General features: G+C 44.3%; 1 protein-coding gene across 1 annotated transcript in view; it reads left to right on the top strand.

Annotated features, from left to right (window-relative positions):
• Positions 1-14,480, top strand: part of cdadc1 (cytidine and dCMP deaminase domain containing 1) — a 68,034-nt gene that overhangs the window by 13,027 nt on the left and 40,527 nt on the right. Inside the window, exons 2-4 of the mRNA XM_070894034.1 lie at positions 3,587-3,678; positions 7,567-7,744; positions 8,607-9,197. Of these exons, the coding sequence (XP_070750135.1) occupies positions 3,587-3,678; positions 7,567-7,744; positions 8,607-9,197 (861 nt within the window). The remainder of the gene's footprint in view (positions 1-3,586; positions 3,679-7,566; positions 7,745-8,606; positions 9,198-14,480) is intronic.

Below are 14,480 nucleotides of genomic sequence, written 5' to 3'. Positions count from 1 at the left end.
TAGGGGAGCAGCAAGTCATTCTCCAGTTGCTATGTAACAGTATCGGGGGGACTGAGCAGCCTATTTCTGTGCCTCTGTAAAAGCCTTGACATGAAGAATGGCCTCCTCCTTTTCCTATGTAACAGTATCGAGTGTCTGAATGGTCGTTTCCTTTTCCTACGTAACAGAATCAAATATCTGAATGGTCTCCTTTTTCCTAATAGTAACGAGTATCTGAATGGTGGTCTCCTGTTCCCATCTTCCTATTAGTTTGAGTGAGCATATGTGGTCTCCAGCTGCAGCCAGGACAGAAACGATCACTAATTCCTTATTTAACAAGCTCTGGGTGATGACCACCTGAAGGGCTCAGGTAGTTATTAGAAATAGAAGCTACTCGGGTGCCCAACCACCATTTACCATAAAGAGAAGTGCCCTTTTCGTTTGGGAACTGATCTTTTTTTCATCCACCCGGCTACCTCCAATCGGAATGCCATAATTCTCTACTCCTTTTCCAAACTCGAATGTTAACTTGGAATCTTTTATGACCATTAAATGGCTCACAATAACCATATGGAATATATACTTGCACCTAAAGTACAGCACAGTGACAGACCATTTCCACTACTGGTGCATGCCACTGTTTAAGTTGTACAGAAGCCTCCTCCCAACCATCTTCACCTAACCCTATCATCATAACCTTCGAAACAGACAAAGCACAATGTGAATTAACTCAATTCTTGAATTGAAAAAGGCCATCTTGGCCCATTGAAAATGGTGGGCTTGGATCTGCTCAAACACAGGACTCCCTGATTAGGTCCAATTACACTTCATTGATTTGATATTAGAATCTCGTTGATCAATATGTCCTGGCTGCAGAGAGAATTGCCCCATCAGATGGAAATACTAACTGTGCATGAGATTAAAGGCTGAATTGTGGCAATAAAGGACCCAAATTTCCTCGGGAGTTGCTTCGTTTTCTTTGGAGCAACTAGATTTTTTTGGAGTAACTTAAAAATCGCAATTCTCCCCATTTAAGTTGCTCCAGTGTAAGTGAGTTAGTTAGTTTTTTTTTAGTTTAATTGTTTTTCAAAAGGGAGCGTTACCAGCCACTTATGCTTGTTTTGGCCATTTAAGCAAGTTTAGCCAGCTAAAAGTTACTCCAGACTAACTTCGGCCAGTATATGAGGCCACTTGTGTCTGCTCAGAAAAACCTTGCGGTGAATTAATAAATCAGCGCAGGTAGTCTCAAAAACAAATGACAGTGTTATGATAGGAATGCTAGTTTTTTTTAAATCCCAAGCAGCGAGACTGGACAGGGTGTAGGTGCTATCAGCCTGATTAAACTGAGTATATTTTTAGTAAAGATAGCTAGATATTAAAGAATCTTTGAAGATTCTTCTCCCCCCCCCCCCCTGCCCTGCGCCGGATCAAATCTCCCCCCCCCCCCCCAAACTCTTCTCCCCGCCCCCCCCAAACTCTTCTCCCCGCCCCCCCAAACTCTTCTCCCCGCCCCCCCAAACTCTTCTCCCCGCCCCCCCAAACTCTTCTCCCCGCCCCCCCAAACTCTTCTCCCCGCCCCCCCAACTCTTCTCCCCGCCCCCCAAACTCTTCTCCCCCCCCCAACCAACCTGTCTCTTGTAGTCCTCAGCGCGGGAAGACAGCAGCCCACACAACCTGCAGCGCGCGCGCACAGATTCGGGGGGTGGGGGGGTGGAGGAGCTACTGTGCACACTCTCGCGCGCGCATGTGCAGAGGTCCCGGCACTGTTTTCATATTGTGTACTAACAATTAAAAGTTGAAATAAAAACAAAAGAAAGATGGAGATATAGAGTGGTGTTCTCCAACTTTTAACACTAGGACCACTGCGGTTTCTGATATACATTAATGACTTGGGAGTACAGGGCACAGTTTCGAAATTTGTTGTCGATTCGAAGCTTAGAAGTGTAGTAAAGAGTGAGGTAGAGAGTAATAGACTTAAAAAGACATCAACAGGCTGGTGGAATAGACGGACACCTCTCAAATATAATTCAACGCAGAGAAGTGTGAGGTGATACATTTGGTACTAAGAATGAGGAGAGACCATACACTCTAAATTGTACAATTTTAAAGGAGGTGAAAGATCAGAGGGACCTGGGGGAGTTCTTTCACAAATGTTTGACGTAGCAGGCTCCAGCCGGCGGGTGTGATGGGAGAGCAGAAAGTCATTCTCCAGTCCCTATGTAACAGTAACGAGGGACTGAGCAGCCTATTTCTGTGCCTATGTAATTGGCTTGAGGTAAAGAATGGCCACCTCTTTTTTTTTCCTATGTAACAGTATCGAGGGTTTGAATGGCTTCATCCTGTACCTATAACAGTTTTGAGTGTTGCAATGACCTCCTTTTCGTATGCAACAGTATTGATTAGCTGAATGGCCTCCTCCTGTTCATATGTACTAGTCTCAAGTGTCTGAATGATCTAAAAGCAAAATACTGCAGATGCTGGAATCTGAAATAAAAACAGAGAATGCTGGAAATCTCAGCAGGTCAGGCAGCATCCGTAAAGAGAAAAATAAACTCTAGTAATTTCCTGACAACAGATCTTAAGCTTAACAACTTTCTTGCAATTGATGGCTCACATCAGGCCCAAAGGGATGTCACTGCTCAGGGCAGTATGCAAAGATCAGACACCAAACAGGAAGGCAAAGGAGAATAAAAAGGGATGGGGGTGAAAGCACGGTTGAAGAGAAGGGATTTCAGGAGGCAAGCTGAGTTTTCGGACTCTGTATCCCCACCATCACAATGATTGCCTCCTTTTACCTCCATAACATCGCCCTGCCTTGGCCCATCTGATGCTGAAATCCTCATCCATTCACTTGTTGCTTCCAGACACGACTATTGCTCTCCTGGCCAGCCTCCCATCTTCCGCGGTCTGTAAACTTCAGCTCATCCATAACTCTGCTGCCTGTATCCTAACTTGCACCAAGTCCTCTTCACCCATCGATCCTGTCCTCGCTGCCCCACATTGGTTCCCAGGCCTCCAAGTTAAAATTCTCATCCTTGTGTTCAAATTCCTTCATGTCCTTGCTCCCTTCCCCACCCCTCAATTTCTGAAACCTCCTCCAGGCGTACAACCTTACCCAGAACTCTCCGCTCCTCCAACTATGGCCTCGTGTGCATTCCTTACTTGCTTTTCCCCACCATTAGTCGCTGTGCCTTTAGCTGTCTATGCTCTATGCCCTGTGCTCTGGAATTCCCTTCCTAAAACTCTCCGTCTCTCCACTTCTCTATCCTCCTCTGGGATCTTCCTTTAAACTTACCTATTTGACCCCACGTAATATTTCTTCCTTTGGTTTAGCGCCCATTTTTATCTGCTTCCACCTCTAAGAAGCAGCTTTAGTCATTTCTCTATGTTAAAGGTGCTCGTATAAATGCAAGTTGTTGTTTCTGCAGGCAGGCAGGCCGTGGTATTTGAATGCATCTATTTATTTCAGTATTAGATACCCTTTTTGATAAATAACCTATTAGCACCATTTTTGGCATTTCATTTGGTAACTGCTTTGGAGAAGTGCAAAATGCACAAGGACTTAATTTAGCAACAGCAAATTAACAATGACTTCTTTATTTCCTAGGACTGAGCCCAAGGCTTTCAAAAGTAAACCTTTTCACTCTTCTTAGTCTGTGGATGGAACTTTTTCCAAATAATGAACAAAAGACAACTCAGGTACGGTATTGGCCCAGCTGATCATAACTAATCTAAGTGACTTAATAATGTGGAATGATAAGTAGATTGCATGTTGGCCATTTTACATTGTCACTTAATGCTGTGCATTGAATTGTATTATGTTTTTCTCATTATTTCAATAATCAATTAAAACAGCTTCTACATTATCAATCATTGTATGTGTAATTCTAGTCTAACAGCTGTATATTTTTATATACTTGAGCAGTTTTTGTGCATTGACTATGTACAGTCACAGACTGGATGGTGTGGAATTCCTCAAGTAATTACACTTGTCTTGTACATAAATTGAGTATTAATGCAGATGAATTCATGTGCTTAGCCCCACTTCCAGTGCATTTCCTCAAGTTTCTTTTTTGCATAAGCTGGTGTAAACATTCTGTGAGTGAATTTTGTTTTTCCCATTGAGGTAAGGCCTTTTTGAAGGACAATTAATGGGACTATGTGCAAATTTCCACAGCATTGGACTTTGATATACATTGCATATGTTATATAACAATAAAAGCTGGTGATGTACAGAGCTAGCAGACAGTAAAGCAGCTACTAACATATATTATGTCACTTAGTGCACTTTAACAAGAAGTTATATTATTCTGTGTGAAAATTGCATGAGATGAGTGCCAGAAAATCATGCATATGAGCATGTGGTTTCTGGGGAGCACTTACGATGCCTTTACTCTCAAACAATCATACTTACTCCACTTTTTCCTGGGAGAGCTCTAATACCCCACAATGACATAGCTGATTGCACCTCTATCCCAATTCCTGTATTCTGGCAGAGTACAACTACACTACAGATAAATGGGTGAATTGGAAGACTTATAGACCAGATATTTGGAGTGCTCAAGCATGCTTCAGATGTTTTGGACTGCTTAGGTCTTACAATATGGCCCAGAGAGGGTTTCCAGAGTTACAGTAATGCACTACATACTGCACAATGCCAATGCAAAAACCTTACCATAGAAATTGCTGAGAAATAGCAAGGAGCCTTGCAAGACCAGAAGGACGCTGGTGCACAGGAACCACAAACAGCACAGTACTCGGTAGTGCATGAAGGGGACTTTTGCATCAGGCTCTCATTGACCAGTTTCTTCCCTTAAATCCTGTACAAGACCCTTGTATCAGTCTGATGTTGTGGCTGGTACAGTGCAATTGTGTAACCTTGCTAGTAGTACTAATGGGATGTTAGTGTCTAAACTAGTATTGTTATTGGTGTGCATACTGATATTTAGGCACATATCTATTATCTGCAACATCCCATCATGTCCATATATAACCTGTTCTGTTATTTCACATTTATGTACATTGTTTACATTTGTGCTTCACTTGGACCACGTTCCTAGTTAATTTGCTGAATAACTTAATATGTTTAGAACTTCAGGGCCATCTGAGGTATGTCATATTCATTTGCAAGGTTGGCTTTTTTCACTTTTATTACTACCTGACAGCTGTTTGCTCACTTTCTGCCACATCCAATGAGTACACAACACCTCATCAAGCCTCTCTGTTGTTGCCTCCCAAGCTTGGCATAACTTCTGGCTACAAGGGTGTGTTCCAATTTGAAAAGGACTTTTAAACCTCTTCACTGAAGCATTGTTTTCTCTGTTGCTTCCTTGGCCTCATTACTGATCGACTTCTCTATTGCAGTAATAATTATAGTTGGATTCACAAACTATGTAATTGGTGGCTGTGTCGTGCTTAAAAGTAGTGGCTCAGCAAAATTTTTGCATGTTCATTGATTGGCTCGCAGTTGTTTACGTGTTCTTGGAATATTTGATCTTGCAGAGATCCTGCGGTACAAATTAGTATTACAGCACCAAAGGGAATATATTTAACATATGTGAAGATGAAGTTTACCTCTTAGTTGCTTTCACATGGTTTTTCAAAAGCTGTTTTACGATGTCCACTGGATACTCAATGGTAGATGACTTGTTCTTCACTGCTGCTGTTCTGAAACTATTCATGATATTTGCAACAGCAGTCTGGGATAATGCACCCTCTGATTTTTTTTCCCCCTTCTTTTTCCCTGTGGGAAGCATCGTTTTTGCCTAAATAAGATTTTTCTTTCAATTTAGGCTAAATTGTTTTGTTTTAATTTTTTCTTATCCAAATGAAATATGGTATGGGGGATTGAGACCTAGGTGGTGGTGCAGCCATTTGCTTCAGAGTAGATGGAGCTGGTTCTAAAGAAGGTTGCACAATAGAACTTGTTTTAAAAAAATGCTGGGGAAGGGTAAGAAAGGCCAGAGCGAACAGCTAAGCACCGCAGAGATCAGGGTGGAGCAGAAAAAGGAATGTAATGTTAGAACAGAAAATACCCAGGTGTAGATAGCTTCCATGTCGCCCACCCAATTGTTGATTTATTATTGTCAGAATAGAATCAACAGATTTTCTCTCAAAAAGTAAACATTTCCAATGCTTTGTATATTGACTTAACTTTTGGAGAGGGCTAAGAAATGTATAGGAGATTAAAATGTGAATGCTGCCTCCCTGATTGCTCTGAGTTTGTGTGCCCTACAGATGAGGAAATCCAGGGTTTACTCCTAGGTGTGTTACATTGGGTAATCTCAGTTGAGCCAGTAGCTGGGCGATACAATGCCACAGTGTTTCTACGGAACGGAAGGGGAAATCAGCCAAGCTTCTGGCTCCTGATAGTAACCTCTCCTGGAAATGTATACATGAGGATAGGTTTGGGCTGGGCTGTAATGTTTCCCGACTGTCCTTCCCCCACCCCCAGGGTAGTGGTGCCACCATTCACTAGGACTCTCATGATTCGTAGCACTTAGGTCCAGCAGAGAGGGAGAGAGGGCAACCAGTGCTGGTATTGCCATCCTCTCGGGAGTTGGTGTCCTCAGGCGAGAGGGTAGAATTTTGAGGAGGGAAGTGAATGGGTCTGTTGGGGGGGGGGGGGGTCAAATTCATTACTAGCCCCAGTTTGGGGGGGGGGGGTGGGAGGCAAAGGACCCTAATAATGTCTGTGTACAACAACTAAACAATGGCACACTAAAAAAAATGTACACTCTCACGATTTGTGAACATGCACTCTCAAAATATCCCAAGGATTTGTTGACCCATTCAGAGTAAACGGAAAGGCATTGTAATGATTTCAAACTTTTTGGTGAAATTGTGTCGCTCTCAGCCATTTATTTTTCTGTTATAATTAGTCTTGAATGTCCATTATTCTCTGTGCAATCACTCCTAATGAATTACTTTGCAGTATAGTGACCTTGGGGGGGGCATGTGGGCATTTTGCACACTGGAAGATCCCAGAATCAGCACTGGGATGAATGACCAACTAAGCTGTTGGTTGAGGTTGGAATTAAGACACCAGGAGAAAGCTCTGTTCTGCAAATAATACTCTGGGATGTTTAAGACTCTGGTAAACCCTCAGAGCAGACAAACTTGGTTGTAATCTCATCTGATGGGTCACATCTCCAACACTCCAGTGTTCCCTTAGTATTGCATTGGAGTTGCTGCAGTGCATCCTGTAGATGGTACACACTGCAGCCACAGTGTGCCAGTGGTAGAAGGAGTGGATGTTTAAGTTGGTGTGGATGGGCTGCTGATCAAGCGGACTGCTTTGTCCTGGATGGTGTTGAGCTTCTTGAGTGGTGTTGCAGCTACACCCTTCCAGACAAGTGGAGAGTATTCCATCACATTCCTGACTTGTGCCTTGTCGGTGGTGGGGAGACTTTGGGGAGTCAGGAGATGAGCCATTTGCCGCAGGATACCCAGCTTCTGACCTGCTCTAGCACCGGCGGCATTTATGTGGCTGGTCCAGTTCTTTGTCAAGTCCTAGCTGTTAATTGTTTTATAACTGTCTATTTGAGTATTTAGGTTTCCTATTCACTGGGTATTTTTCTTTTTTAGCGGCGAAGAAATGGCCTCGTTGTTGCACATAGTTCAAAAATTATTGGCCTACACTGTTCTAGCACGGAGCTGCACGCAGGCCAAATTGCTGTGGTCAAACATGGGTCCAGGTTGAAGGACTGTGATCTCTACTTCTCAAGGAAACCATGCTCGACCTGTTTAAAGATGGTTTTAAACGGTAGGTACAGTCAAAAAGCATTTGATAGAGTGTCACATAGTAGAATTGTTAGCAAAATCGAACCCCGAAGGGATTAAAGTAGTAGTGTGGATATGAAATTGGCTGAGACAGAAAGCAGAGAGTAATGGTGAACAGTTGTTTTTCATGACCTGGACTTGGGTATAGGGGGCATAATTTCAAAGATTGCAGGTGACATAAAACTTGGAAATGAATAAACAATGATGAAGATAGTAGCAGACTTCAGGAGGACATAGACTGACTGGTGAAATAGGCAGACACATGGCAGATGAAATTTAATACAGGTAAGTGTGAAGTGATGCATTTTAGAAGAAAAAATGAGAGGCAATACAAGTGCAATGTCCCGAATCCAGACTTTCGAAAACAGGACATTTCGAGGAACGACGGGCGGCGTGGTCCAAAATCTGGCGAAACCTGAAATCCAGCACGGATTCGGTTCGCAGCGAGGCCCGAAATCCAGCAAAATCCGAAATCTGGCACGTATTTGGTCCCGAGGATTACTGATTTCAGACTTGATTTTCTTGTCTGAAATCTGGCAAAACCCAAAAAATGGCATGGACTCAGTCCTGAAGATTCCGGCTTTCAGACGTTGTACCTGTATAAACTTTCAAAAGAGAATTGGTATATACTTGAAGCGGAATAATTTGCAAGGCTATGGAGAAAGAGCAAGGGACTAATTGGATAGCTCTTTCAAAGAGACGACACAGGCACATTGGGCTAAATGGCCTCCTTCTGTGCTGTATGATTGTATGAAAAATAACTGCATAGTTGCCACCAAACAAACTTCTCCACTTTATTTTATTTCTGCTTACCAGTTTTTTTTTGTTTAAATATTGAATTTTAGCTGGAGTCAATCGAATATCCTACTGGCCTGGTGACCCAGAGATAAGTCTAGGTGAGGACAAGGTAAAGAATAACTGCTGCTCAGACGCAAAGCTAGACGCTAAAGCTGTGGAAAGACTCAAGTCCAATAGTCGTGCTCGTGTCTGCACCTTGCTTCAGCCTTTGGCTTACAACATGCTTCAGTTTATAGAAGAAACCTCAAAAAAGTGTGAGTTTTTGCAAAGCATAGTCGGCATGGACCCAGAATTTAAACTCGACAATTTTTTTACCGAGTGCAGAAGAAAACGATTACGGGAATTTGAGAGATTGTTCTTGATTTCCGACAGCGAGGCCCACAAAGAAATCTTAAAGACTGTTGGCTTAGAGAATGTGTGCGACGATGTTCATTTTACTAACTTGAGGCATAAAATGGAGGAACTTGTCTTTTTATTAGCAACAGTCGACTGTAGTGTTCCAAAGTACGGAACGTTCAGATTTTATTGCGATGATTCATGCAACGATGATGGAGCATGTGACGAGCACACAAACAATGAATTCCAAGACTTTGCAAGACACTGCATGGTTCAAGCCAGATTATTGGCATATCGGACAGGTGAGTGGATCAATCTGGTCTTTATACTGAAGTTGGGTATGATCCTAGTGCTGTGGTACACAGACAAGTGTGCTCTTTATCCTACATTAACTAATAAAGAACCTGCATTTATAAAGGCTCTTTCACGGTGTCAGGACATCCAAAAGCGCTTTACAGCCAATTAAGTACTTTTTGCAATGTAGTCACTGTTGTAAAGCAGGAAACCTGGCAGCCAATTTGCACACAACAAACTTCCACAAACAGCATATGACCAGATAATCTGTTTTAGTGATGTTGATTGAGGGATAAATATTAGCTGGGACACCAGGAGAACTCCCCTGTTCTTCGTCGAAAAAGGGCTATAGAATCTTTTACGTCCACCTGTGAGAGCAAACAGGGTCTCGATTTAACGTCTCATCTGAAAGGCGGCACCTCCGACAGCGCAGCACTCCCTCAGTACTGCACTGGAGTTTCAGCCTGGCTTGTGTGCTCCAGACTCTGCAGTGGGGCTTGAACCCACAATTTTCATTGGCTGAAAAGCATTTCAGGACGTCCTGAGGTCATGAAAGAGGCTATATAAATGCAAGTCTTTTTAATTGTCATAATTAAGTGAGTGGTAAGATAGTGATACAACATTAGTGCTAATGAATTCTGTCTTCACAGGATGGATGCTTTTGTTCTCCCAAGTTTTTCAACCCTTGTAAAACCAGCCATCATGGGCAGGAACACTGGATATATCCCCAGGTTCCTTCTAGGGTCTTGGAAAAACTTAGCAAAAAGGAATTCAGATCAGCGGGGTAGGAGAATTGAGCCATAGAAAAGCTCTATGGCTCAATTCTCCTACCCCGCTGATCTGAATTCCTTTTGCTCAGCATTAATTTCTCCCACCCCTCTCTCACTCTTTTCCCACCCCCTCCATCCTTTCTCCTCTCTTCTTCCATCCCTCCTCTTCCCTACCTTGCCCTCTCTCTTCTCTCACCCCCTCTCTTCTCTCACCCCCTCCCTCCTCCCACCCCTTTCCCTCTCAACTCCCACCCCTCTAACTCCCTCCTTCTCCCACCCTCCCTCCCTCCCTAGCTCTTTTTCACCCATTTCTCGCCCTCTCTCTTTCCACCCATCTCCTGCTCTCTCTCTGCCCCCACCCATTTCCCCTCTTCCCCTTGTGGTCAGAAATGTTCTTGATTTTCCTATAAACAACATGTTGATTCCTCTCACACCCGCCACCTAAGTGCTAATATTAAATTCATTCTTGAAATAGTACCTACCTGTAAAGTTGGCCATAGTACGGAAGGAATGATTCCAAATGTATAGTTTTCCCAGTACTGCTTTGGCACCTTCTCTGAGACCTGGTGCTGGAGTTCTGCTCAGTTCCTGGAGCTTGGATTCTGTAATTGAAGAGCAAAGTTGTAAATTCTGTATTGGGATACCGTTTTCATCGGTATCCTGTGAAATTCCCAGAAAACACCATGAAATATGGCAACGAGGCAGAAAATGGCAGGAGTAATAGTGTTCACCCTCCATTGTAAAACTGTAGTATCTAGAGTGCACTGTGATAATCCACATTGCATGTCAGCCAGGTAGAAAAGGATCTGACAACTGGGTCAGAAAGTTCTAGCTCTTAAATTCTGTGTGTGAGAGATACATTGTGTGAGTTGTAATTTCCACCCCTCTCCTGTAGACTTCAGTACCCAGAGTGCACCACAGCACATCGCTTGACAATTGGACGGAAAATTTACAAATAATAGTGAGGCGCAAGCAACAAGGGGAAAGAAGATCGAAAATAGTTATTTTTTGGCTATTTATACAGTTTAAGTTGTAAAGTAACATTTTTGAGGTAAAAGTGCTGTTTAGGAGGAGATTTTTGTCACTGAGGGGGACTTTTTAAAAAAAAAAAATTAAATTAATTCATTGCTTGTGGGCATCACTGGCAAGGGCAGCATATATTGCCCTTGAGAAGGTGGTGGTGAGCTGACACCTTGAACCACTGCAGTCCATGTGGTGAAGGTACTCCCCCAGTGCTGTTAGGGAGGGAGTTCTAGGAATTTGACCAAGCGACAATGAAGGAACGGCAATACGTTTCCAAGTCTGGATCGTATGTAACTTGGAGGGGAACTTACAGGTGATGGTGTTCCCATGCACCTGCTGCCCTTGTCTTTGTAGGTGGTAGAGGTCGCATGTTTGGGAGGTGCTGTCGAGAAGCCTTGTTGAGTTGCTGCAGTGCATCTTGTAGATGGTACACACTGCAGTCACGTTGTGCTGGTGGTGGAGGGAGTGAATGTTTAAGCTGGTGGAAGAGGTGCCAATTGAGTAGGCTGCTTTGTCCTGGATGGAGTTGAGCTTCTTGAGTGTTATTGGAGCTGCACTCATCCAGGCAAGTGGAGAGTATTCCAGCCGCTCCTGACTCGTGCCTTGTAGATGGTGGAAAGGCTTTGGGGAGTAAGGAGGTGTGACACTCGCCGCAGAATACTCAACCTCTGACCTGCTCTTGTTGCCACAGTATTTATAGAAACATAGAAAATAGGTGCAGGAGTAGGCCATTCGGCCCTTCGAGCCTGCACCACCATTCAATATGATCATGGCTGATCATGTAACTTCAGTACCCCATTCCTGCTTTCTCTCCATACCCTTTGATCCCTTTAGCCGTAACTCCCTTTTGAATATATCTAATGAACTGGCTACCAACAACTTTCTGTGGTAGAGAATTCCACAGGTTACAATTCTGAGTGAAGAATTGAGGGAATTGAGTGTAATATCTCCAAGTTTGCAGATGATACTAAGCTGGGTGGCGGTGTGAGCTGTGAGGAGGACGCTAAAAGGCTGCAAGTGACTTGGACAGGTTAGGTGAGTGGGCAAACGAGTGGCAGATGCAGTATAATGTGGATATCCACTTTGGTGGCAAAAACACAAAGGCAGAATATTATCTGAATGGCGGCAGATTAGGAAACGGGGAGGTGCAACGAGACCTGGGTGTCATGGTACATCAGTCATTGAAAGTTGGCATGCAGGTACAGCAGGTGGTGAAGGCTTCAAATGGTATGTTGGCCTTCATAGCTAGGGGATATTGTGTTCAGTTTTGGTCTCCTAATCTGAGGAAGGACGTTCTTGCTATTGAGGGAGTGCAGCGAAGGTTCACCAGACTGATTCCTGGGATGGCAGGACTGACCTATGAGGAGAGACTGGATCGACTGGGCCTGTATTCACTGGAGTTTAGAAGGATAAGAGGGAATCTCATAGAAATATATAAACTTCTGACGGGACTGGACAGGTTAGATGCAGGAAGAATGTTCCTGATGTTGGGGAAGTCCAGAACCAGGGGACATAGTCTAAGGATAAGGGGTAAGCACTTAGGACTGAGATGAGGAGAAACTTCTTCACTCAGAGAGTTGTTAACCTGTGGAATTCTCTACCACAGAGAGTTGTTGATGCCAGTTCATTGGATATATTCAAGAGGGAGTTAGATATGGCCCTTACGGCTAAAGGGATCAAGGGGTATGGAGAGAAAGTAGGAAAGGGGTACTGAAGTGAATGATCAGCCATGATCTTATTGAATGGTGGTGCAGGCTCAAAGGGCCGAATGGCCTACTCCTGCACCTATTTTTTTATGTTTCTATGGGGCCAAGTTTCGGCCTGAGTTGCTCCTGTTTTTTTGGAGCAACTGGTTTAGAACGGAATATCTTAAAAATTTGAATTCTCGGCATTTAGTTTGCTCCAGTTCTAGTCAGTTAGAACAGTTTCACTTTGGAACAGAATTTTTTTTTCAAAAGGGGGCGTGTCCGGCCACTTGCGTCTGTTTACAAAGTTTAGGCAGTGAAAATTTACTCCAAACTAACTTAGAATGGAGTAAGTGAAGATTTTTGTACGTTCGTAAAAAACCTTGTCTCCGCTTTAGAAAATCAGGCGTAGGTTACAAATTAGGCGTAGGGGGGGAGGGGGAGGGGGGGAAGGGAAGTCATTAAATTCTACAATCAATCCTTAGTTATACTTATACAAATATTATACAAATAAATCCAACCTGAATAAAAATTTATAAGCAAAGAAAAGATTAAATAAACCATATTCCTACCTGTGTGAAACAGCAGCAGCCTTTGAGCTGCTGTGCTTCAGGCAGACCTTCCATGTTGGAGACAGGCAGGGGTGTGGCGTCAGTGTCTCGACGGCAGCCCCAACAGCGGCAGCAAGCAGCCTTCGAGCTGAGCTGCTGTGCTTCAGGCAGGCCTTCATTCTGTTAGTGGCTGGCCGGCAGCTGAAGAATCAACACCAACACACGCAGCTTTCCAAGGAGGTTGAGGCCATTCGGCCATGGGATAGGAGCGGCGTGAGTGGCTGGCCGGCAGCCGAAGAATCAACACCCACGCATGCAGCTTTCCAAGGAGGTTGAGGCCATTCGGCCACGATTAAGGGGCGGTGTCAGTGGCTCGACGGCAGCCGAAGATGCAGCAGCAGCCTTCGAGCTGTGAGGGGACTGAGGCCATTTGACCACGGGATAGGGGCATCGTCAGTGACTGGACGGCAGGCAAAGACACAGCAATCAAGCAGCCTTCGAGCTGTGAGGGGGACTGAGGCCACTTGGACAGGGAGAGGCAGCCACATAGACAGTTTTATACTTAAATTTGCAGAATGGGTGCTGCATTGTCAACACCACGTATTATGCAATGGTTCGCCATCAATTCACTGCATAGGAGAGAATTGATTAGAGCTCACCGCACCAGGAACGTCGTAGCCCGTAGGTTGATGGGCAGGAGACCTTACCCACTTCGACAATATCGAGCCAGGAGCTCGTACCTGGACGTGAGCGAGGCTGATTGTGTAAAAAGGCTGCGTTTTCGCAGAGAAGTTGTCACTGAGATCTGTGATATGGAGAGAGCAGATTTGCAGCCCAGAAGCAGAACGCCAACTGCCCTGTCTGTTGCAGTGAAGGTAACAGCGGCACTTTCTTTCTATGCCTCAGGATCGTTTCAGGCTACAACTGGCGATGTGTGTGCCATCTCTCAACGTGCAATACATGCCTACATTTACCAGGTCATGGCTGCACTGTATGCGCGAAGGAATGACTTCATCAATTTCCCAATGACCGCACAAGCGATCCATGAGAGGGCTGTGGGCTTCTTCAGGTTTACCGGCTTCCCAAAGGTACAGGGCTGTATTGATTGTACCCACATAGCCTTGCGAGCACCTGTGGAGGATTCTGAGCAGTACCGAAATAGGAAAGGTTTCCACTCTATCAATGTGCAGCTCGTGTGTGATGACAAACAGCGCATCATGTCAGTCGATGCGAGATACCCTGGCAGCACCCACGATGCGTTC

This window comes from Pristiophorus japonicus, chromosome 11 (genome assembly GCF_044704955.1).
Source record: "Pristiophorus japonicus isolate sPriJap1 chromosome 11, sPriJap1.hap1, whole genome shotgun sequence".
NCBI lineage: Eukaryota > Metazoa > Chordata > Chondrichthyes > Pristiophoridae > Pristiophorus > Pristiophorus japonicus.
Note: the sequence above shows the minus strand (reverse complement) of the source record. Positions and strands in the feature narration are given on the sequence as shown.